The following is a 24,656-nucleotide window of genomic DNA, read 5'->3' as shown; positions in this document are numbered from 1 at the left end:
TACACTGCTACCGAGTATCCGGGTGTAGCCGCTATCACGGGCTATGTTACAGCGCGAAGGAGTAGGATGTTGCGAGAGGCATTTATCCTCGCGATCGCCACCAGACCATTTATTGTACCAGATGTTGAATATCGTGCCTGTTTGGGGCGGAGGCTCGGATTTTACTGATGCGTAGTTCATTGGGTGCTATGCTGTCCAATGTAATTCCACATTTCCTTATACAATCATCTGTGCAACGCCCTGACCACCAAGAGTCTTGCTGCCCATGAATTCTTGCTTTGTGATGCCAGCTAGTGCGTAGAATATTGCTGAAACCGAGAGAACGACAGCAGCAGCAAGGAGGCTGGAAGGTCCGACAATTAAGCTCAGCCACTGGACGACGCTGAGGATGACGTACATCAAAGCTCGCATGTAGTTCGTCGTGAACCGTCTGATAAAGGAATCGAATGTTGAGGACGTGGGACAAATTCGTAAGAGAAGAGGAACTTCAACGAATATTATGACAAAGGATGAGGCTCTATAAGTGCTGTCAGGTAGTGTATGGAAGCATGGGAAAAGGCAGCATCGCAACAAAACTTACAAGCAAACTATGCTGAATGCTATGACCTTACTGAAAATATTCGCAATCCCCAGTGCGAAACAGAGAAGTATGCACAGGACACCAGTCCTATTTGCAGAAAAATTAGTTTCTAATTCAGCAGTTCCAAGGGTTCTCAAAGTTCGAGGTCCCCCGCGCCGGTTGATCAATCAATATGGGTGTATCCGTTCACAATTAAAAACAACCAACGCGTTTCGCGATGGAAGTTCTAATGCGCAAACAGGTATACTTATGAAGGTAGAGGAGAGCTTCTTGTGGGGATCGGGCACTAACCATTGTCCATAGATGCCTGCTCAAGGTTAGCTCGCGCCATCGCATTGTTGTTACACGGAGAAAAGTCTGAATAGACTTACTAAAATTCCTCGACTTGAACTCCTCTGCAATCGTCATTTTGTCCAATGTATAGCGCTTGTCCGGGAGGCGCGGGATTTATTTGTCGCTGTGACCTTTGCTCAACTCAGCCTTGTCGGCAAGGCTCTAGAATCCAGCAAATACTTGATATATGCCCTGGAAAATATCTCCCTGAACTGGCTGAAGCTAGTTGGAATAGAGAGGACGCCGTTCACACAAAGATCGATCAGCTGCAAGTTTATGACATGCATTAGTCGTATGGAAATAAGCAAAAGTGATCCGATGAGAAAGAAGTAGATCCGTGAACAAGTTATAGAACAGCTAATATAAGATCTCAGATCTTCCGTTCAATACACACCAGAGGAATCAATATATAAAAGTCGAAGTAGAAGGCTCAAGCGCAAAGTCCGGATGTCAAAGTGCTTCAAATGGTTTGTTGTTCTCTTGGGCAGGCGAGGACAAACTGCGGGAACAAAGGAGAATGAATATCTTCCAAGTCGTTTCGGTCTTAGGTTTAAGGGAAAGGACAAATTACTATTGGAAAAGTATAGAAGTGTTTGGCTGGGAGGAGAGTTCCATCACGATGATGGAATAATCAGGTGGAAAGGTAGTTAAGGTCAACCTGTTGCTATTTCTGCTTTGGGATGCCAAGACCTTTCTGCCGTTGCTATAGCGCATCTTGGCATTAGGCTGCTAAATAAATAATAAATTTTGTTATCAGCCCTACCCAGATACGCCACGCTGGAACATGTTCATCATGGACTTGACTGGGAATACTGACTCCTACCCAGGTGTTTAAGAATGCGGCTATGGCTGCAATTTCTTAGTTAGCTATTTCAATGAATCCAAATAAACGCGTGGCGATGTACAGCCCCAAAAAATAATGTGGTGCTCTCGAAAAGGGGTTGAAGTCTATATGGACCTGGCTCCTCATATATCATCACAATCCATGAAAAGATAAGTAGTAAAATTAACTGGCTTTTATCGTATTCCTTCTTACTACTTGCACCATTCCCCGTGGTCTAAATAAAAATTAAAAAGGGATATTATCCACAAGCGAAGACGATAACCGTGCGCTTTGCTATGGGAGACATCTTGGTGGCTGTCTGACCAAGCCATATTTACGAAATACACCCTGAATAAGCATGCCGGCTGTACCATTGTGATCGGTGGTATAGAAATTTTTACACCTCCAACTCGTCTTTTAGGACCTCCACATTCCACTATTTGGGTATCGTTCGGTTAATTCAGCGTTCATTGAGGATAGACGAGTCTGAAGACATCATTGAAAACGTAAAAACTTCCTCTTCCGTCAGGACGGAGATGGAACAGTTGCGAGTAGTTCATGGGTTTTGGCTCTGCATCAACCTATAATTTCGCACATTACTTCCTCATCAGCAAGGAGCCAGCAGCGGAGTAAAATGGGGGAAATTCCAAACCCACCATCAAAGCACCTGTCACAAGGACCACAACTCCACCCTCTGCTGTTGGCTGAGCATCGATTGTCGACTGAACGTGTTCAACTTTTTGAAACGGCAGACCCTATTTCTCCAGTATTAGCAGGCTTTGAAAAAACGAAGCGCCGTTCTAGTCATTTCTGTGGGCTAACCAGAAGCTGATCCATGATAGCGCTCGTGCCTTTGACACAGGATGTCTCGAAAGTCAACATCGACTCATCATGCTAGTATCTTCATTGTTAGCTATCACCGCTACATAGGTCTTGCTCTGAGGTTCGCCGCATACATAGAGCCCGCGGAGCGCTTCTCGTCCTTTCGGCTCAGTGGGTCCTTTGCCATCGAAAGTATCATAATAAAACTTGACGAACTGCTCTACTTGGATGAATTGGAGGTTAGATATCTCAAGTTGATCCAATAAACGACAGGAGGAAATATGAAGACGGACGGGTAAAGCATACCAGCAACAGCTTGAAAGTCTAAGTAAAGAAATTTGTGTTAGTGATAATGTTACCGACAATCCCAATTGGGAGAAAAGCATTGGAATGCTGATAACGGGGAAGCAGAGCACAAGGAGTGGGAAAAACGAAACGTAGGTAACCAGCAGAACCAAAAAGCAAATTATGGAAATACTCACCCGCCATCTTGTCTAGGATTGATCGCAAAACTCCTCTGTATCACGCCTATGTGATTGAATCGCTGCTGATGATGGATAAGTTGAGATTGCAGCTGCGGTGGGGTTTTCTGTGGCGGGGGCAATTCAAGCGAAAACAAACATGACTAAAAAGGGGTTAGTTTGGCACTACCTTGGTACGCGGGCACAGCGTAGATATGGCCAAGTTCGGATGCTCAGTCCCTTCGGATTCTCCGGGAGGATAAATAGTATATTAAATAAAATATCTCGTCTCAAATTCCAGGTGTATTATATCACAAATCAGAGATACCCGGTGTGTGGCAGCCTGAAAGTAAGATTCATCGAGTACTAATCATTACATCAAGGCTGAACTGCAACATGATTTGTCAAGGCAACAATCAAGAAACTGACGAAAAAGTAGCCAAGATGGGCAAACAATAATGGGCATCAGTCGGAATCAGAATCAGCAAACATGTCCTCTGCTTTGGGCCGGCGACGCCTTGGGGCCGGCTGGGCGTCATGTTCAGCCTCCTTAGTATGACGTGCATCGCTCGCAGTCTGATCGCCTGATCCGTGGGAAGATACACCTCGGGCACCTTGGCGTTCGCTCTCGTCCATGCCATTCCCTTCGGCCTGCTTAGTTTCCACGTCCTCCATATCGCTGTCCTCCATCGGAACGCCATCGATGTCATCATCCATAGGCTCACCATCAATGTCCTCATCATCTAGCATGGGAACACCATCATCGCCATCATCAATATCCATTTTCTCACTCTCCAGAACATCCTCCGTGTTGTGCGTATCCACAGCAACTTCATTGGCATCATCTTCGACCGTTCTCCATCTACTCTTTCCTTTGCTGCCAAACACACCTGACGTTTTCTCCGCTTCAACACGCTTCTGCTCCTCTAATTTTTCTTTCTCTGTAAGGGGCGGCTTTTCAAATACCTGAACAAAGTGCTCTTGGCTTGATTGGGGGAAAACACACCAGCCTTCCCATAGACTTAAAAGACTGGTAATACTTCTCCTCCATTTTTCAATCTTCAGTCTACCCCATCCGAGCTCCTTTTCCAGGCGGCCAAGATGTTCGAAAATTTTATGTGTTTTTAGGGACGATTCGAATAGTTGTCGGTATCTCCAGGCATGCCGGACTCCACTTGTAGACGATGATGATAGGATATCGGAGATCAGGTATAAACCTACCAGCTTAGAAGCGGAAGTATCCAGGGTCTCTTTGGACGATTTCTTCGTTAAAGACTGGGCTGTTTGGCTGTCATGCTCAGCAGGGTTAGCCTCGTCACCATCGTCAGGTTTGCCACCTCGAAGTTCTGTCTCCCGTCGTTGGCGTTCTGGGTTAGCATTAGTAAAAGCCAGCGGATTGGTAATATTAGCAACGATCATCTCCACCACTTCATCTGCACCGCATCCAGCATGCCTGATTGCAAAGGAAGTGATCCGAGCGACATCACCTCTTCGCAACTTCGAATTGGTAGTAGGGAGTTTTGCAAGCAAATGTGCTAGTTTTGCTTTTTGAAGAGGGTTCAAGTGGCCTATCCCATCGCTATTGCGTTCTTGGGCTCCAGAGTCGAGACGCTTTTCATCTTCTCTGTCAGAGTCATCCTCCTCTGAAGAATCGTAGTCTTCATCAGATATGAACTCCTCTATTTTCGTAACATATTCAAATTGTAAATGGTTTTCGGGGGGCAGCCAAACAGGACCGCTTTCGAAAACAGAAGTGGGGGTAGGTGGGTGTCTTCCCCTAGTTTTTCGTGCGCCCGTCAAGATATCCCATAACTTCCACCTGTACCATACACCCCCCGGGCTCCTCGAATCCCATATCCAAGCCCACTTTTCGTTTTTCTGGACCTCGGGTCGACTCATGAGAAGCGCCTCAAACTCGGGGCCGTATGTTAAGAGATTCTCCAAGGTCTTATGAATAAGTTTGAGTTGCTTCAGATCTGATGGAGGCTTGACCTCGACTTGAAGGGTAGATCCACCCCTACCACCGTAGCCTGGTCCGTAAGATGATGGAGGCGCAAAACCTCCCCGATGACCACCAGGCGGACCACGACCATAATTACCTCCTGAGCCTTGTGTTATTGGTCGTGCTCCGAATGGCTTGGAAGTAGAGGTAGTTGATATAGTCGTAATTGGCATGGTGGAATTAATGGCAGCCGAAGAGAGATGTCGTGAGATCGAGAGATAGTAGCCCCATCCAAGATACTTGTTCTGTAAAGAGCTGACAACAGTATCCATCTCAGTTGCAGCTGTTTCTTTTGCGAGGGTGACAATCGCAGACCATACACGTCGTTCTCCGGTTCCAGTTCCTTGCGGAGTTGCGGGTAAAATTTTAACATTGTCCACGACGAGCGCATGGGAAACAAGGGCCTTGACTACTGCTGGAGATGTTCCTGGTGGCAACGATGACAGATGAAGGGTGGGCTTAGCTGCGGCCCTTTCCGCTTCTTTCTTGTCCGCAAGTTTATCCTCATCATCGGAAACCTGAAATGCGGCTGCGGCGTCCGCGTGAGCCGGGGGGGAGTTCTCGAAGCTGAACGGACCATGCCCTACGTCTCTCTCCTTATGAGATGAGTGCATCGCCTCAAACGGTCGTTTTCTCGAACCAAAAGAGTGTGGAGCTCCTTGGTTGTCGGGTGCAGATCTCATCGTGCTCGACGTGAAATGCCTCTTTGAAGGGGCAACAGGCGCCCCCGAATGTACAGCGCCTCCGCGGCCATATGAACCCACCCTGCCGCTGACGCCAGGGCCCGTAGGTGTATCAGCATCATTCTGAAATGATTTCACAAAATCCTCGTAGACTGCCTCAGTCTCTGCTTTCTCCCTTGCGCGTTTGGCTTCGGCTTCGGCTTTCTGGCGCTCGAAGAGGGATTTTTTCGCCGGGGCGGACAGTTTGGACGATAGGTCAAGAAATCCTTTCGCTTTTGAATCTTCCGGCATTTTCGTAATGCGGTTAGACAACCCAATTACGGTGCCAGAACGTTTGCGTTGTCTGCTGCTAGGCTCTCAAAGCTCTTCATGAGATAATTGACAATGAGCTTTGAGGCTCAGCGAAGGCTCGGCTAGAGTTGCCTCCTGTGGGGCTAAATAAGCACCGAATCCATCCCAGCTTTGCCAACATCGCTCAACCATGAGGGATGCATCAAAGAGACCTCAAAATAAATCAAATGTCAAAAGTTTCTGTAAGAGATACATCTTGTCTCACCAGAAGCCAAGGCTGACTATAAGTGTTGAAAATGTCTACTCCGTCACAAATCCAAGCGTTGCTACGCTTCCTTTCGCAAGATTCAAAACTGCCCCTAGCTCTGGCAATTGCAAAGGCGAAAGAGCTTCAAAACGCTAATTTACTCACGTATGCAAGAAAGAAGGCATATGTTTCATATGTATTCTACTCCCAGGGCTGAAACGGTAACTGACACCTTACACTTAGCCCCGAGGACATCCTGAAGAAAGATCTTGCATCTCTTCATTCCATTTTGGGTGAAGAAAAAGTTGCAAAACAAGTCTTAAACGGTGCCAGGAGGGTTGCTAAGAAGCGCGCCTACGAAGCAGACGGTACTGGTCCTCCTGTAAAGAAAACCAAAAAGAACAGTGTAAATTCGGAAACATCATCTCCCTCTCAGCTCGAGTCGGCGCTCGCCCTCCCATTATGGTCCAACACAGACGAAATTTCTTCAGCTGTCTTGGTTACAAATCGGGCGCCTCTTGTCCTGGCGTTTGCGGTAATGTTGTTAAAGTATACTATGCCAGAACAACCATTATCTAGCAGGCTAAGCCTGGCTCAAGCAGTTGTCAGTGCCAACAGTCGATCAAAGGCCGTTAGCCTTGGAATCGAGCAAGGCAAAAGCGCAGAAGATGAGGGATGGGCGCAGGGGCAGCCTACCGTGAAAATCCTTGGAAGAGAGATTCCCGTTTTAAAGCGATGGGGATATAACTGGCATGAGGAATCCCCGTCGGATCGGGCTGCTGGGCTCGATGCGAATGTAGAGAACCTGGCAAAGGAGAGCAGTGAAAATGCCAGCCATAAATCGTCAGACGAACAGCCTGCCCTGTGGGGCTTAGATCCAGAAGTTATGAAGAGGTCAAACACGAACGGCCCGGGGCCACGCCTGACCAGCCCGGTGCTCCCAATCCATAGACCAGAGACAGCCCGCGAATATTTATTAAAATCATTTACGTTACAGAAACAAACCGAGTCCAACATCGGGAAAGGGAAAACGAAGAAGGCCTCTTCAGATTCTGTGTCTGAAAAGGAGAAAAGCCTTGCCCTTTTACTTGGCGCGATTGATCTCCTCTGCCAATCATGGGCATCCGTGCTCAGCAAAAACGAAATAGATCGACGAGCTTGGTCATGGTATGTGGACGTTCGCCCAGATATTCAGCACGGTGTTGGAGGCTGGGGGCAGAAGGGGGAGGTTCAGCTCTCAAAAATCCTTAATCTGAGACGAAAGGGGTGAAATTTATGATCAAGACCAACGCAGTGCATGGCTTATACATGCGAGCATGCGCAATGCTGCACGTCCCCGATTGATCCCCTCTTGTTCTCATCATTCCGTCATTAGAAGCCGATTTTCGAATCAACCTGCATTGTTCTCCCTGACTGCGCTAGACAATCAATGTCGGCTTCTTTCCGTCGCATTACGGAGGCAGTTGATTCCTCCCCCTCCCGATGGTGCTTGTTGAAGATATCGACGATCATGACAAACAGCTGAGGTTATCCACACCCCGTTTCACACGCTCTCGCGCGGTCCTTTCATACGTACCCAGAATAACGACTCTCCGCTCTATAAATCGTCCTCCCCTTGCTTCTCGTCGACTATCAAATTTGAATTTCCTCGCCCGACAGACCATTATCACAACCGTCTCCGGGCATTTTGAACCCCCGTTGAAACCATTAATTCTTTTTGTTGCGGGTGAACACATGAATCCGCAGCGTGCCAGCATTTTCAGCCCTTTAACAACATCAAGTTCAATCCTTCTCCAATAGTAATAGTTCCATGCCTCTATATGTATGGAGGCCGGGATATCTGAACGAGAATGGGTACATTTCGTACTCGCAAGTATACGTCCTGCACATCCTGCACACATCTACACAGCTGAGGCCGCCCATGCCGCTCGCTAGGACACGAGCACGTAATGTTTACTTAATGATTCGTTGCTATTCTCTGAACATTCCCTCCCTATTTTGTGCTGAAACCCTTTGTTTCTGTTGATATCTCTGTGAAGAAATGCAAATCAGGGAATAGTATCTAGTACGGAGAACACATCTCAAAGGTTGTGAAAATAAAGATAAGGGAGAAGACGGGGGCGGGGCGGCGGGGGGTGTTTCATAGTAACATCCAAGGATGGAGACCTCTCGATGTCCTAACTTAAACATGCGTCCTCAAAAGTCCATCGACACAACCTCCCATGAACAGGTAATGTTCAAGTCTCCGCGATTCCAAGCGTGGGTTTATATACATGTGAAACAGGGAAAAAAAGAAAAGAAAAATCACTTAAATATGCAGCCTTACAAGTCCTTCCCAACTCAAGGTGGTACAGACCGAGCATGCCATCCATTGAAGTAAAAAGTGAACCAAGACATGATGAACCCTAGCAACCGGCCCAGCAACCGACCATTGTCAGTAGTAGCACAGAGCAAGAAGCAATAATGCGTTTGTAATTGTTGTACGCAGCGTTGAGTACTAGTCTGCACAGCGAACAACCTCCTCCTTAACTATATACTATATAGTAGACATACACGCGCGCTCCCAACTCTAGGCCCTTGCAAAGCAAGCAAGAAAGCAAGAAAAGATCTTTCACAATTAGCAGCTTGTTGATCACTGACACTGATCAACATGGAGAAAAATGGCAGCTTCTTGTTGTTGCTTTTACTGTTTTTATTCTGCCCATTTGGCCTAGTTAGTACCTGATTCAATGGTCTTGGCGGGGAGTGATATGGCGGTTGTCAATGGACTGCTATAGTTTGGTGAACGAAGGCGGAGGTGTTTACCAAGACATTTTAAGTTTGTTGTTTGTGGCAGACAACTTCTTTGATTCGTTGAGATGTCATCGTTAGTTACAGGTAGCTCGCTACCTGTCCTTGGGACGCGGTAGGACACACATGCAAAATGCTTCCTTTTGTGCTACTGTGCAGTATAGATATAAAATCGTGAAGATTCGGAGCGGCATTAACTAAATACCATTATCCAAGTTTACATTCCAACCCAAAATCGTCAGAGCCGACAGCCTGGAGGTTATATTTAAGGGGTCTTCCGAAATTTTAGCCTACACATCATGGACTCCGCAAGGCTAGAATTGAAGGAACAAGATCGACAATGACTTCTAGAATGTCAGTATAATGGCATATAGTGTACAGGATACACTGGTGTTGAACAGTATCCATACCCCATCCTCATTAACAGGAGAGAGAGAGAGGAGCATCTCCGCAGTACTCCGTAGCTGGAGCGTGAAGGAGCGATCTCCACAGCAGACAGATCTCTGTTCTTTTTTGGTCGAAAATGGCTATGGATTCCCACAGGGCACTTCGGGAGCTGTCACTGTGTAGCGGACGACTACTGGAAAGCTTGTAAGCTGGTGCTTCCGGTGGGTGCTGTTGCTGATATTGTTTCGGGTTTCTGTTTTTAAAACCTTTTTGTAAAAATTCTATTGGGACACGGGGGAAAAAAAGTGACGTAGATCCAATGTGCGTCTAATCGGATATTTTTTCCACGCCTGAAAAAGCATTTGATAACTAACGCTCCGTGCATGGCCCCCTGTGATGGATGCTCTCAAGGCTTCGCCAAGGAACCAAAGTGAAATCGCCTTGAGGAAAACTGGAATTGTTGATGGAAACTAGCCAACGTTGTGGAAGAGAGCGAAGAAATTGTACAGTACTTTGCTGGCGCCAGACGATGGAGTCTCGGAGAAGCTGTCGACTTCCTAGGAAAAAGTGGATTGTGGGGTGTTTCTTGTTCGGCCTCGTGATTCGCTGTTTCGTTGGAATGACACTTTCTTCCCCCTTGGCTCCCCTACCCTTAGCCTGTTTGAAGGAGAAGAGTTCTCCGTAGTCAGGAAATGGGATTGGACGACATAATTGGAAACCCTGGGGGATTCAGCTCGATACCGGCGAGGGAAGAGCGGGGATAGGCCAAGAGGGGCCCACGGAGGTAGGCTTGTCATCCTTGGACTCGGATGCCAAACTGTGGACAATTTAGCGGCAAGCCTAGGAGGATTTTGAGAGCAAGAAAAAACCTGGTGGGTAATCCGGTTGGGCTGTTTGTATCAAAGATATCCATGTAGGCAAACAGGGAGAGAAGCCTTCCCAAGCGGCTTTCTTGTCAATGCCCCCCATCAGCGCAACTTCCCATATGCCGAAACGACTGTCAACTATTATTTGTCATGATAATGATGAGCAAAGATAGAGATGGATCTCTTCTGATAATTTCAACCAGTTAGTTTGTTCCTTGTGCTGGTTAACTATGTAACAGCCCAAGAGCGCAATGAACCAGTTAGCCGACCTGGAGGTGTAATGATACCGTTTTGACAAGGGAGGGCTAGCGCGGCCAGAGCAAAAGCCCTGCTCTGGTGCTCACTGCTTCAGCGTGAGCAAAAAAAAAAAAAAAATAAAAAAAAAAAATAAAAATAAAAAATAAATGAATAAAGAAAAAAGTAAAAAGTATTGGCGGAGAGAGCGGAACAACAAGTGGCTGTGGACCTTGTGGTGATAGATAACACCCGTATCACTGGTGAAATCGCCTGTTTGGCAGGTCAATGAGTAATACACTCACTCAGCATGTTTCTCCGTCCTGAATCGTCCAATAGCCCATGAAATCTTACTTCTCCGCTTCCATCTCTCGTCATAGGTAGGGACACCAGGAATACTGACCCTTTTTGCTCAAGGTTACGGTCTATGGTTGTATGGTGCACAGAGCCTAACTAATAATAATAAAATATCTACTCCGTACTCTGTACGGTGGAAATTCGGCTGAAGACGCCAAACCCAGGGCCAAAACACCACTGGGCCAAGCATAACCATCAGCACAATGCTAGTAATTTGGAAATGTTCAGTACAATACTCCGTACAACAATGAAAGATGGATTATTCTTATTCCACCATGGGCAGAAGTGTTATATTGGCGACAGATAATGTACAGTTATTAAACTACAGTAAATAACAGTCAACAATATAGCAACCCAAAAGAAGAACTGGAGAGAAAGTTGCAAATACCTGGAAGCACTCGTACTTGATGTTGTTTGTTTGTGTGGCCGTTGCTCAGACTCTTGGGGCCCCAGCAAAGTTGTGGTCGGTGGCCATCCCCTTCCCCCGTCTCGTCGACGCTTCTTACAGCCAACCTCCGACGACGCTGACTTGACTCCACCCCATCCACCCCAACACCCACCCTCTCTCGTTCTGTCTCATCCGTCCATCGCTGTTGACTTCGGTTCTCCTCTCCTTCCATCGTTTACGTCCTATACCGTTTCTTATACTGCTGCTCGACAGTCTCTCTCTCCGTTTGTTTGTCCCCTGGGAGTGGGTTTTGGGGTGTTTCTTGTGCTTGACAGGAGGGGACCGCTCCCCCAAGTGGGCAGTGCACTATGTCTGAGCGTGCCCTATCACCGTCACCAGAAGAAATTCACGAGCACTCTCTTTCTACTCAATCTCATCGCCCGCAATCTCCCCTGTCTGCTGGCCATCATTCCCCTGAACAGTCTTTCATTACGGACGTCTTCAGTGATGCCTTTTCTCTCGAGCCATTGGATTCTGTTGATTCTCCTCTAGACCACTCTGGTCAATCCGACCACGCTTCGTCGAACTCGTCTACCACATTGGATGACGAGAATGGTCTGTCCTCATACCTAAGCCCCTTTCGAGACTCGGTTGCTTCATTCCAGTCGCAAATGTCGCAACGATCGGGCTCTCCAAAACCGGAACCGATATCTGAGCGTGAACAAGCCGCTCCAAATCATCCTCCTGTCGTCACCCAAAATGCCGTTTCCTCGTCTATTACTCGTCACTCGTCCTCCGCCTCTTCGACGACCCATCCTCCTCCATCCGTGGCACATCGAAGCATTAGTGTTTCTTCTCGTTTCTCAATGCCTAGAGCCCTAAGCCCGTATACTGGCCAGACCAGACCTACACATCCATACGCTATGTACCCTCAAGCTACCGGTTTGGGTCGGTCATCATCTAACTCATCCACTTCGACTGTTCGACCTGTAGAACGGAGTCAGGTTGAGCCAATGCCGCCCCAGCATCCGTACGCCATGTATCCGCAGAATACTGTCCCAGAGGAGGAAGACGTGGAAGTGCACTCTCCTATCCCAGTTGGTTTTCCTGGCCGCGAACAGGCATTCCGGTCCCGGGGAAACGCTGGCGCCAATGAAGTTGGAGATATTGTTGGGGTAGATGGCCATACTGAACAACTGCCGCCTTATACGAGATATCCAGATGGGACACCCCAAAAATTTGGATCCCACGAATTTGTCACCCCGCCTCCGCCGGTGACGTTAGCTGGTGTCCCGGTATCCCCAGAATCAGGAGTATCATCCCGAACCCTATTGGATGAAAATGGGGCTGGCCGACAAAATGCTCCCGCTGGTGAACCTCAAGCGGATGACCCAAGCAGTAGTATCAAGGAAAAACTGGTCGAAAAAGGCAAAACTAGAGTGTGCTGTGGTCTCCAAATATGGACTATTATCCTCATTGCTATTGTCGTTTTGATTGGAGCAGTAATTGGCGGTGTTGTTGGAGGTGTAGTTGGAAACAAGCGAGGGGAGAAAGCAGGTGGAGCAAGTGCTAGTTCTGCATTAAGTGGTGGAAGGTATGAGACGACTATTTTTGCACCCCTTCCTCCACTCTTTTTTTGTCTCCTCTGTTAATATTTTCTAGTCCTACTTCCGTTTTTGTAACGGTAACGGCCACCACTATGTTGGATGCAGCACAGTTAACGACTACGCCTTCCCTTCTCCCAATCCCAACTGGTGATTTCCAGATCCCTGCAGCTTCGCTACATGGATCATCAAATAGCTGCGTCAATGACGATGATCTTGTGAAGTCATGGCAGTGCATGAACAAAGGTTCATTTTCTTGCTCGCTCTCCGAGGAAGACGACGGATCAAAAAGCATCGAACTCCAACCTTACAAGCGGAATGGGAATTTCGTATATGGTGCCCAAGCTCCAGCACTGGAAGTCACGACTTTCGACCTCAAACTGATGCTCGATAGGACCCAACCAGATTTGGGTCCAGCCTTATTCTTTTTCACGCCCTTTGATAAACTTGTGATAATTCATTCCGATGACTTCCCTCACGTTCTTTCAGGACAACCAGTTGATGGGGTCCAGCTCCGTCGACGTGCGGGAACTACAGCACCCATGGCGTCAAAACCAGGTGATCGGCCTTATTTTTGCTGGTGGAATAGTACTTATTTGGAACTTTTCATCTATGTCAACCAGCAACTCTCCGAACCTACGACAACAACGGGCTCGGGCCAATATACGCCAACTAAGACCTCCACAACACTCACATCCACAACTGCACTCCCCTCTCTAGACCTTCGCGGGCTTCGAACAACTTCTTTAGCGGCACCTGGTGGCCTACCAATAGAGTACCCTCGCATGATCAAATTGGAAGAAATAAGGTCTTCCACTGATGGAACTCCTCCATACTGCGAGCAGATGCAGGTGATGGATGATGGAACTATATCAGGCCCACTTGGGTCTCGAGTTCCTGTTGACGAAGCCGAAACAACACTATCCAGTTCGCGGAGTGATGGTAACGGCACCTTGAGTGCTCCGGACAATGATGATGATTGTTTCTGCCAGTGGATCGTTGGTTAGCGCTTGCTAGAGATTGGAGGAAATTAAAGAGCAAAATAAGGCGTTTGGGTTCCGGGGATAATCCATCCATCCCCCTTTTGCTGGCATTTCACATATATTTGGTTTTTTTCTCAGGCATTGGCGTTGATATATGCTTAAGGTATATTTGGTCAAAGGGGTATATCTCTCTTTTTTTTTATTTCTTCCTCTTAACATCTTCCGATATATCCTTCGCCATTGTTATTAGTGGGGTATTTCTTTTTAACCTTTGCTTATATATTTTCCGAGGATCATGTCGTGACGATTTATCGGAGATATGCTAACAACCCAAAATATCATTATCCCCTTTACTGCCACCTAACACCGCCATTTCTTCTGTTTTTATTTGACCCATCTTTTTCCATCATACTACACAAGCCGCAATCGCTCGCTTGCGCTCGCTTATCCAGCTTGAAAACGCGCCGTTTAATCCCTCAGGCGAATGTAATGAGATATATAATGACTGCACGTGACTCATATAGATGAATTCCATGTAATCTACAGCTGTTAATAGAGAACAATCACATAGATGAAAAAGATGAATAACATTGTAGCAATGTTGTAGAGTTAATGTAGAAGCACTAAGCAAGATGTAATTAAATGTTAAACAGCTCATATAGAGAACATAGTTAGTGATTACAATCAAACAATAAATATTTGAAATGTAATGATTTACATCTATCAACCCTCAAAACATCTAATACAATCAAAATAGTCAAAATGACTAAATGTAAGTAGAGAACTGTCAAAAAATGAAGAAAAACAGCTCAGAAATGATGAAATTACAATTAATAATAATGCAGAGCAAGCTCTGAAGACTCAGCAGTTTGTACTGTCTATCAATTCTCTCTCACTTTCACTTCACTTTTAATAATCTCAGCAGTCTGTCAACACATCTGCATTCATTTCTCAGCAGCCATTTCAGCAGTCTGTCAATGTATAGACATTTGAATATAGAGTTAGATTGCTGATAGAACAAATCATTAAAAACAGCAGTGAAATGATTGCACAGCTATAAGAGATGAGATGTAAGAGAAATATAATAATATATGAAAAAAATTTCAAATCTCAATTAAAAAAAGCAATAAATATAATATCTTTCATACAAACTGATAAAGTTGAATAAAAGAATTAATCTTAGAAATATTAACAGTCAATAATATAAAAGAAGAACATGAAAAAGCAAATGAATAAACAATAAACAACACAATATGAATATGATTAAATATATTAGAATGTATGATAAAGTTCACATCATTTACAATATCTGCATCAAATTGCAGATCATGAATTTACATTTATATAAAATAAATATTTTTATCTGATTTAAACTTTAAAAACTCTTGCAAATGATAGAGTTTCTTTTATATTTGAAATAATATTGAATTATCAATAATCAGATAATTCAGATGTGAATTCTGCTTGTATTTAAAAGATATAAATATCAAGACAGAGTTGTAATTTTAAATATGCTTGCAGAAATGCTTCATATCAGCTGTATCATTATTAAATAATTCACATAACTCTGATGAAAATTTTTTAATAAATAATAATTTTACAACATCTCTTGCACAGCATATGAAAAACACTGAGAGAATTTTAAATAACTTGTATACACATTTATCAATTCAATACTTAACTCTGCAAACAAAGCAGTAGATAATTATTCAATTAAAATTAAATGATTGATAATAATAAATGTAGAAGTGAAAGCTGTAAAGAACAAATCAACAATTATAAATGGTTGAAAAATTAACAATTGATTCAGAAATAATTAAATTGATTTGAATGTTGAAATCATTAAGAGTTGATTGCTTTAGTAAATTTATATATATATGATCAGCAAGTTCATCTGCTGCAGAAACTGCTGCTGCAGCTGTCAAATGCTGTTATTTAATATTATGAATATATCCATGATTGAAAGCTCTGCAGTCATTGCAGTTCTTGAAGATGCAATTAACAGTATGAAATAGATGAGATGAACAGTTTTCATAGCACATATCATAATGTGACAATTCAACTCACTATGAGTTGAACACAGAAGCAGTTACATCTCTCAATGATAGATGAAAAATTTGAATTAAATATGACTAACATACATAATGCTGGGCTTGACAGCATGTAGAGTATGTACAGAATAATGCATTGAATTGAGATCATTCAAACACACTGAGAGAATGAGAATTCCCACACATTGTGCAGCAGTGCATGAAAAAAGTATATCAATGAATGTATAGATTGTAATGAATATAAAGATGAATATAAAGAATGTAAATACAATAAAGAACATCTGTAAAGAAAGAAGAGAATGAAGATTAATATCAGAGCTATACAGACTGCAGAGCTGGCTGTTGAGCCAGCCATTCAATCTCTTCATGGATTTGATGGGGTGCACATGAGGCCACGTGAGGTCATGTTACAGCATTTTTTGCACAGAAAAGTTGGTTTTTCTATAATATAAAGAGAGATATATACACATGGTCTTGAAATCTACCTATATAGGCCACTCGGGGAAATGAATGCCACCACATTGAATGCTTTGGTTGCCCGGAGCATCTGTTTGATAAATATGGGCACATACACATGCACTCGCATATGACATGAGATAACTATAACTATATCTTGCTGCTATATTCATCCCTTTTCTTTTCCTTCCACTGCAGAACATGCATAGAAGTATCATCACTGTCCATATATTTCTTTTCTCTTTCCAGTTGCTTTGTTTGTTGGTGATATAGTATAGTTTTCTCTCTAGGTATGCACCATTATTTGTGAGTAGTGCCAATCAGGATGGAGTGGATAGATCATCAAAGGGGGTGCACAAAGTGTGTTTTTTTGTTGTGGGTAACTATATTTGTTTGTCATGTAATTGATCTAAAGTAACTTAAAGTAACTAGTTAGTTACAAATGTCGTATGTTAGTTATCTAGCGAGGAGAAAATACTACCTGATTGACATGGTGTGTCAATCTATGATGGATATGATATATGAGATGGCCTTGGTTGGTATTCAACACGTCTCGCCCATCATTCCATGAACTCCGCTCGCTCACACGACCCTATCAATCTTAAATAAACAAAAAGGAAAGAAAGAAAGAAAGAAAGAAAGAACGGGAAGTGGACTTTTCGAAGACAGACACCCCATCCCTTGCATCCTGTCTTTACTGGTAAAACTAACTAAATCGTCACGAGCCTTCGCTTATTCCCACACCGGGTGAGCTTTTTTTTGATATTACAGAGCTCGGAAGTTTAGGCGCGGCACCTAAAGCTAGCCAGCCTTTTTACTTCTACAGTTGTTAAGACTGGGTTGTTGCTGAGGGATCACGGAAATGCAACAATACAACAATGCACACGACCTCAGGCAAGGACCATCGCCATCGCCGGTGCATAAGGCGTGACTGACGACCCAAGGCAACCGGCGGTGGCTCGATTTGGAATGCAGCGAGGCGGAAGGTACTGTACATTACACTGTGTGGGGGGGTGTCAATGTAGCGGAACGATATAGAAGTGCTGTAGGAAAGTGTTTTGAGTTGGTCCAACAGATCGCACTGGCGGTTGGCCACGCTGTGTATGTATGGATGGATGTATGTATACTGGTATTCATGCCATACCTACACTTTTTCCGGTGATGAGCTGTGTGGTTTTAACATTCCATGGGTTGGTACAGCACGGCTCGGGACTGGTAGAAAGTGGCTGTTGTAAAGTGGCTGCTGTCGCTCCAATGACATTTTGATATTTGTTACATGAGCAGAGACGGATTGCTCAGCAACGGTTATGCAATGTGTCACATTTTTATATCAGTATACTTTAGGTCGTTCGTCCTCCTGAGTTTAAGGAAAGAAAAAATCTAAATTTACCAACCTTTTTCAATTGAGTCGTTCTCCACATATAGTTACGATTCGAGGCAAACGGTAGAGCATCTCTGACAACTGTTTCGTTAACCTCCCTCCCTAATGCGTATTCATTCCCGTCCCTCTAGCGGGACGCGGTTTTTTTTTCTAGCAGTCAGCATGAATCAACAAACGATAGAAAATAAAAAACTTGCCACAAGGGGCACTCCGCATATTTCCTCAATCCCTACAATTTAGTTGCCAATTTTGCTCTTCATACAGTTCAAGCTGATACAAGCAAGCAACAGACACCAGACAGGCTTCAAAGTTGAACGAAGTTGAACAGAATATGCCCACGATCCAAGTTGCTGTTTCCCAACCACAATCGCCTTCCAGGAAAGATGCCAAACAGTCATGGATTTCACGCTTAAGGAGACTGCGGAATTTATCACAGTATCATAACATCTCTATTTATCAATAAAGGAGAAGTATTTGCTCTGGGTACGATGTTGTTATAACCCTCTCTTCCCTAGCCTGTTGACTACTGTTGACTATTTGAAAGCATAAAGAAAATGGAAAGTGATATATTGCTACGAGCAAGAAGACGTCTACTAACTATGCTAGGATTTAACATCTCGAGGGCAGTACCTGCTAGTGACGTCATCGTTGCGTTTCTTATCTTAGGTTTTGTTTTTTGTGGATTAGCCCGGTAAAGCTTGTGGTAGCTCGCGGTTTTATACATAGGTCTAATAGGCCCCTTCATTTCCCTACAAACTCCTATTTTGAATGGAGGCAATCGGGTAGCTTAGTTAGGTCCCTAGGTATTTTAATAGCATGTGACAAAGTCCCTGGCTCTAACACAGTTGTTTTGTTACTTGGTAGTTTGTCAAAAGTATACTCTGTTTTCTTGTCCGGGCCGTGTGGCGTCTGATGCTGGAACCCCATATCTGCTTAAATACCTGTTGCTTTAGCATAATATGGGGGCGAAATCTATTATCGCTTTTTGCTATCACTAGCTAACGATTCCTCGATCTCAATATCTATAACTGATACACTGACGTCACTTCTAACACACTTGTTTTAGAGATAGGGGCAAAGGTAGGAAGAAAAGCAAATATCTATCGAGTGAGGAAATATCTTCAGAATTACACTCCGCTTTTAACACCCCACCGCTCCGGGAACAGGGAAGGAGGCTCGCATAATCCAGAGGCGATTCTTGCTAAAGACACTACGTCACCGCTGGAAACTAGGCCAGCCCATACCAGGTAAATATTTGACCTCATGGGTGTTGTTGGTGTTAAAAATGCCAGGAGCAAGTGTGTAAGATATAGAAATATACCCGTCTGATTATTTCGTTTTTTGTCTTTTTGGTAAACTCAAGTAGAGGAAACGGCATATAAAACACCTTCAGTGCGGAAGTTCATGCTAGCATCTTTTATTGGACCAAAACGTGGATAAGAAGGCGTCGGAAATTCAAGAGCATAAGCGGAGGAACGAAAAAGAGAGACTAGGAGAAAGACGTCATATCGGAAATGCATCGCCTATCACGGAGAGTCGTTCCGCAGCTAAGGTTGCAAGCACAAGCTTACTGCTCGCAGTCGCGCTTGCCAGCTAAGGCATTATATCAACCTGGAAAGGGACGAAGGAAATATTCCAATTCCGAAGCATCGCCTGGACCAACTAAAGAGAAAGGGAGGAGGGGCGCCGCATATGGCAGTGGGAATGGTGACGGTGACTACTTCTGTCCCACCCCCTTTTCCCGCATCTTCGAGCCTTGACAAAGAGTGTTGGTTAATTAACCTGATCCACATGGCCATAGAAAACGAACATTACTCTCGAAAACACCAACCACCCCCAGAGAGTTCCGAACGGGATTCCTTCTCAGAAGAGTTCGAGCACCGGATTCCATCCAACAAGGCTCATCCTACGCTCAGTGACGAATATCAGCACAGCGGCGCCGATTCGCAGCACCCCAAGCGTCCGGAACTAAGTCCTGAGGAACGAAAAATACAGGATAAGGTCGAGGAGGATGTGAAAAAGCATAATGAGGAGATGAAAAAGAGATATGATAGGACATATGTTCAACTTGGTAATCACGGCGAGTTTAGAGCATTGGAGGAAGAGGTTGAGGAGTTTAGGAATCGGGTGAACTAAGTTGGTAAAGATATTGGCGCATGCTACTATTTTTCGCCCGTTGGAGTTGGATTCTCATATATGAAATTAGCGGACTTTCAATTCGTTGGGTCTTCTCTGGGCAGTCTCCATATGCTATTCTTCGGCGTTCCTTATCGCGAATCGTTGGTTCATTGAATAGCTGACCAAAATTGTCAATGGGTAGAAGCGGTATTGAGCCCAGAGAAGAATGGATGCATATATTTATACTTTGGATAAAATCGAGCTTTAGGGGCATTGGATCGTTCCAGTGACGTGATGAAAAGCAGCTGGGAGATAGCAGAGAGACTCCATTGCAGAACAATGAAGTATTGTCTACACAGAATGTATTATATTGAGTGTTTAAATACGACATGTATAAATATATAAATAACAGAATATCCATGTAAAATTACCCAGTGCTCTGAAGCAACGGTGTTTCTTCTGAATGATGGTTCTCCTCGTTGCCGCGATGAGCCTCGACCCCGTTGGTGCCATCGTCCGTTCCCGAAGTATCCGCGGGGCTTACGTTAGTTTCTGCTTTCGATGGATTGATATATTCGAAATAGATCCCCATAATGAGCAGGGTCCCTTGGAGTAGGGCTGTGACCACATAAACCCCCCAGGTGCTCCAGCCCTCCGTACCTAGACGTGCTGCTAGACTAGCGGCCCATACTAGGCTGCCTGGTGTTTGGATGCACATCATCGGAATACTCAGGCTGCCAACCCGGCGTAGGCGGAAGGTTGTATAGATCTGAGGGAAGTATTGGATGGATGATAGAATGGCCGCGAAGATGCCGAAAAGGTTTGCATAAAATTGACGCTTGTTTGGATATGCAACAACAATAACGATGGCAACGATGGCGGTCGCTATTGTCTGAAGAATACATATTCCAGCGACTAAGATGGCAATTCTGAAGGAGTGTGTCCCGGGTGAGGATTGCTTAACAATGGAAGGGGTCGAGCGGGGATAGAAGATGACAAAAAGGAAAAGGCTGAATTATTTGGTCATGTTAGTATTTTCCAGTAAATTCCTATCTTATGCCCATCCATTTGGATGGAAGGAATACGTAGGGGAAGATATTGCTCATCTCACATGATCGCAAAACAGAGTGCCTGCACGCCGACCTGGAATATGCCTAACAGCCCAGCAAAGCAGGAGAACCCATCAATCTCTTTGCAGCAAGCAATGTCTTCTCCACTTCTTGGGAGCACAAGGATGTTTGAAAAAGAAAAAGTCCCAGATGTAGTTCCTAGTAAAATAAAATATGGAGATATTCCGAAGGAAGACCGCCGGGATATAATTCTGTGATGTTGAGGAACATACGAGAGAAGAATGCCAAACAAGATGCATCTATAATACCAAAGGTATATTAGTGAAAGTTCCTTGCAATCCACAATTCCAGTAGCTGATATTTACATTGAGAGAGCAAAGTTCCACGGATTTGGTGACGCCAGGGCCTTGCAATGCGGGCCAATCGACTCTTTCATGATGGGCTTTTCGCGGATGTTGGCGTCAGGTAATCGCAAGTCGGGTCATGGATACTGGTAAGGTAGGTCTCAACTGATATACGTGATCTGTGGTACGTATGCCCCTCGCATCATTGCGTTGTAGAAACCGAGTAAGTATATTAAATGAAAGCTGTGAGTTAGATATGATGTCCAGAAGAGGTTGGTTTGAGGCTCCAAGTTTCTATGGTGTCAGATGGGGCTTCTTGACATGCTGATTGGCTATAATCAAGCCTTGGCTTAGTTATTACTAACCGATTTGTGTAGTTAACTAACTAGTGGTTATCTTACCGAGGCATCAAGCTTGGATATCAATCAGCTCTTTATCAAAGCATAGATCGCTATTAGTTTGCTCTAAAAACCCTTAGAGGTCGATGCGGCAAGCACGAAACGGCTATTTTCAAGGCCTTGGCTCATATCTTCACCTAGATTTCCAAGGAACGCATCCGCTGGCCAAGCTAACGCAAAATTTAGCTCCGTCATACGTCACACCAGTGTCATCGGCCTCCAAACACGTTCGACTTTGCCCATTTTCCGCGAAGATGTTGCTGTATGCCTTTCGTTAACTCAACTCTATGCAAAAGGTCCTTTATAAGTTATAATTAACGTAAAGCGTCCTTACCTCCCTATCAAGCATCCGGATCAGGTGCCTACACCTTTCGTTCTTGATACATGCCATTGCTATCGGCGAATTATTGCACTTGTACATAAAAAAGCCAACATGAGACTCTCATGGGCCTTGGGCCTTGTGGTCACTATATTAACCGTGACGGAAACAGCGTGTTTGAGGAACTGGTTTAGTAAAGCTGGTATGTCTGTCTAACGACGATGCAGGCTGGTGTTTGCCTTGCATCTGTTCTGCCTCAATTTCTTCCCATACGTTTATCTACCTGCTGTGGGTCTCTGTGAAGATACTCTTGAGGATGAGGAAGACTAACTATGGAAATGCTACAGTATACAACAGATGGCACGAAACAGAGCTTGAACGTTGGCTTTCTGACCACGGCGAGTTCCTTCCATTATCTTGACAACGCCACAGCGACATAAACTGGAGCGTGGCTAACATTTATGTAGATATCCCATATCCTACCCCAGCGGATAGAAAAGATCTTGAAGAGCTCGTGAAAAATAATTGGGAGTCGCGCGTGCAAATTCCCATCCATCACACGGCAGAACATGTGGCTGACTATCTGGGCGATGCGAAGGAGTGGATTTTTGATACGTATGCGTTCCTCGAATTTACTAAGAAATTCATTGATTGACCTTCTTTTTAATAGCTGGAGTGATTCCCAATTGAAAACCTTCCTTGATAAACATGGAATTTCTAGCCCACAACCAAACAAACGTGATAAACTGTTGGCGGTAGTACGAGAAAACTTCGAAGCCATTGCTCGAAAACTTGGACAAACCACATTCTATCCTGGGAATTGGCTTTATGAGCAATGGTCAGAATCCGATCTAAAGGAATACCTCGACAGCCATGGGTATCACTTACCGCAGCCAACAACTCGGGATAAACTGGTTGCTAGCGTACGGCGTAACGCTCGTCTTGCGGGTATAAAATCTCGCCAAGCCGCCGCTTCCGCATCTTCGTCAGCGGAGGCTGCTCAGAAATCGTTATCAGAGGCCTTGTTTAATGCCTGGTCAGAATCTGAATTCAAAGAGTTTTTCGATAAGCACGGAATCAAGGTCCCTCAGGGTTCGCGACGCAACGAGCTTATTGCCCTGGCACGAAAACATCGGGCTTCTTTGCTACAAAAGCCCACTGCATCAATCACACATGCGTATGGTGCGGCAACTTCAAAAGCTGGAAACGAATTTGCTCGTGCGACGGAGGATGTACGACTCAGAGCGGCAGATATGTTCAATTCTGCCATTAGTCAATGGTCTGACTCACGCCTCAGGGCTTATTTGGATGCGCGTGGTGTTCAGGTGCCGCAGGGAACGAAACGAGATGAACTCCTTGCCAAAGTGCGCCTCCACAGGCGCAAAGCAATGACTGGATTCTCTGCTTGGACATTTGATACCTGGACCAAGGAAAATTTAGGGTATGACAAAAATCACACCTTTCTCTATCAATTTTTGCGGACTGCATGTTAATGCTGTGGAATATAGGAAATATATGTCTTCCCAGCATCAGAAGATGATGGAAAACGTTGAATATACCCGCGATGAACTCCTGAGAAAGGCAAAATCCGCATACAACCAAGTTTCTAGTGCCGGTGGAGAAGATTTCGCTGCCGTCACGAACTATTTAACGCAGCAAGTTAGCTCAACCAAGGACGCTGCATTCGACACCTGGTCCCGGGTTGATCTGGAAAAGTACATTGATTCATACGGTCTTAAAGGATATAAGACCTGGGATATTGACAAATTGCGTGCGGAAGCTAGGCGGAATGCTAATTTCTTCCGCTACGGAGAACTCGCGCAGGAGGCCACGCTTGTTTCTCGGTTGGAGGGTGGCATCCAGTGGGTCTTGGACCAGCTGAAAATCGGGATGTTGAGTGGCAGGAGGGAGGGGGAAAGAGTAGCTGATAATATCAAGGAAACAGTTTCACATGGTACACAACGTATGGCCGACGAACTCTAAAGAGAACACTTGGAGCCTATCCTTCCTGACTTCTGCAACGAGTCAAAAACATGGATGGGTGTTCTGCGAGAGTATGAAATTGTGTTAAAAAATTAATGTACCGTACAAACTGCTTTTTTTTCGGTGTCCATTTTGCTCTTTCTTACCCTCCAGTTTTGTCAAAATGTTTGTTCTTCATGCTCTTCAGTTTGCTGTTTATTCTTCTATTAATTTTGATGGCATGACATGATTGATTAAACTGTAATGATGGCAGTTATATGAACATAGTTCAATCCGATAATGAGAAACGAGATCAAAAAAGAGGGAAGCTTTTTAAGGTACTCCGTACAGAAAGCGACATCCTTTTTCCTACTTCTTGCGCTTTCCTTGACGCTTACTTTTACCTGAATACATCCCGTAATTCTTGCTTGGGGCATACTATTTCCAAGAAGAAGATTGTATGCTTTACTTTTCCTTTCTGATCAGGTCTAAACGTTGATATTGTAGGAGGTGGATGTCTATCGAACTAGTGGAAACTAATATAAGTGTGGGTCACGCGTATCCACGCGGCGTATTGGCCAAAAAGCAGCGAAAGAAATCTCCGGCAACAAAGCAGTATATGTCAATTAGAACTTAAAATTACTCTAGGCGTACGTTCCCTGTAATTTTTTGCTCAATTTGTATAGACGTACAGGGGTTCGAGGTG

General features: G+C 44.7%; 8 protein-coding genes across 8 annotated transcripts; 4 read left to right on the top strand and 4 right to left on the bottom strand.

Moving 5' to 3' along the window:
* Window positions 1-216: 216 nt before the first annotated feature.
* Window positions 217-988, bottom strand: HCAG_00132 (conserved hypothetical protein; the record flags this gene model as incomplete). The annotated part of the gene is made up of 4 exons (XM_001543036.1): window positions 217-517; window positions 581-667; window positions 872-887; window positions 952-988. The coding sequence occupies 4 exons, from the start codon at window positions 986-988 to the stop codon at window positions 217-219; spliced, it is 441 nt and encodes a 146-aa protein (XP_001543086.1).
* Window positions 989-1,483: 495 nt separating this feature from the next.
* HCAG_00131 (nuclear transport factor 2) lies at window positions 1,484-3,047 on the bottom strand (the record flags this gene model as incomplete). Its single annotated transcript, XM_001543035.1, has 8 exons — window positions 1,484-1,642; window positions 1,731-1,762; window positions 1,950-1,971; window positions 2,140-2,172; window positions 2,393-2,491; window positions 2,559-2,630; window positions 2,693-2,778; window positions 3,041-3,047. The coding sequence occupies 8 exons, from the start codon at window positions 3,045-3,047 to the stop codon at window positions 1,484-1,486; spliced, it is 510 nt and encodes a 169-aa protein (XP_001543085.1).
* Window positions 3,048-3,484: 437 nt separating this feature from the next.
* On the bottom strand, window positions 3,485-5,995 carry HCAG_00130 (predicted protein; the record flags this gene model as incomplete). The annotated part of the gene is made up of 1 exon (XM_001543034.1): window positions 3,485-5,995. The coding sequence occupies one exon, from the start codon at window positions 5,993-5,995 to the stop codon at window positions 3,485-3,487; it is 2,511 nt and encodes an 836-aa protein (XP_001543084.1).
* Window positions 5,996-6,291: 296 nt separating this feature from the next.
* On the top strand, window positions 6,292-7,512 carry HCAG_00129 (predicted protein; the record flags this gene model as incomplete). The annotated part of the gene is made up of 2 exons (XM_001543033.1): window positions 6,292-6,407; window positions 6,486-7,512. 2 exons carry the CDS (start codon window positions 6,292-6,294, stop codon window positions 7,510-7,512), a joined length of 1,143 nt encoding a protein of 380 aa, XP_001543083.1.
* Window positions 7,513-11,632: 4,120 nt separating this feature from the next.
* Window positions 11,633-13,875, top strand: HCAG_00128 (predicted protein; the record flags this gene model as incomplete). The annotated part of the gene is made up of 3 exons (XM_001543032.1): window positions 11,633-12,212; window positions 12,258-12,858; window positions 12,927-13,875. The coding sequence occupies 3 exons, from the start codon at window positions 11,633-11,635 to the stop codon at window positions 13,873-13,875; spliced, it is 2,130 nt and encodes a 709-aa protein (XP_001543082.1).
* A 5,127-nt stretch (window positions 13,876-19,002) lies between these two features.
* HCAG_00127 (predicted protein) lies at window positions 19,003-19,875 on the top strand (the record flags this gene model as incomplete). The annotated part of the gene is made up of 2 exons (XM_001543031.1): window positions 19,003-19,041; window positions 19,333-19,875. The coding sequence occupies 2 exons, from the start codon at window positions 19,003-19,005 to the stop codon at window positions 19,873-19,875; spliced, it is 582 nt and encodes a 193-aa protein (XP_001543081.1).
* Window positions 19,876-20,284: 409 nt separating this feature from the next.
* Window positions 20,285-21,226, bottom strand: HCAG_00126 (predicted protein; the record flags this gene model as incomplete). Its single annotated transcript, XM_001543030.1, has 3 exons — window positions 20,285-20,867; window positions 20,969-21,000; window positions 21,200-21,226. The coding sequence occupies 3 exons, from the start codon at window positions 21,224-21,226 to the stop codon at window positions 20,285-20,287; spliced, it is 642 nt and encodes a 213-aa protein (XP_001543080.1).
* Window positions 21,227-21,527: 301 nt separating this feature from the next.
* HCAG_00125 (predicted protein) lies at window positions 21,528-23,971 on the top strand (the record flags this gene model as incomplete). The annotated part of the gene is made up of 7 exons (XM_001543029.1): window positions 21,528-21,543; window positions 21,856-21,931; window positions 22,171-22,190; window positions 22,346-22,390; window positions 22,456-22,603; window positions 22,659-23,429; window positions 23,497-23,971. 7 exons carry the CDS (start codon window positions 21,528-21,530, stop codon window positions 23,969-23,971), a joined length of 1,551 nt encoding a protein of 516 aa, XP_001543079.1.
* Between the last annotated feature and the right edge of the window lie 685 nt (window positions 23,972-24,656).

The sequence above is a fragment of the Histoplasma capsulatum genome, genomic scaffold (genome assembly GCF_000149585.1).
Source record: "Histoplasma capsulatum NAm1 scaffold_1 genomic scaffold, whole genome shotgun sequence".
NCBI lineage: Eukaryota > Fungi > Ascomycota > Eurotiomycetes > Onygenales > Ajellomycetaceae > Histoplasma > Histoplasma mississippiense.
Note: the sequence above shows the minus strand (reverse complement) of the source record. Positions and strands in the feature narration are given on the sequence as shown.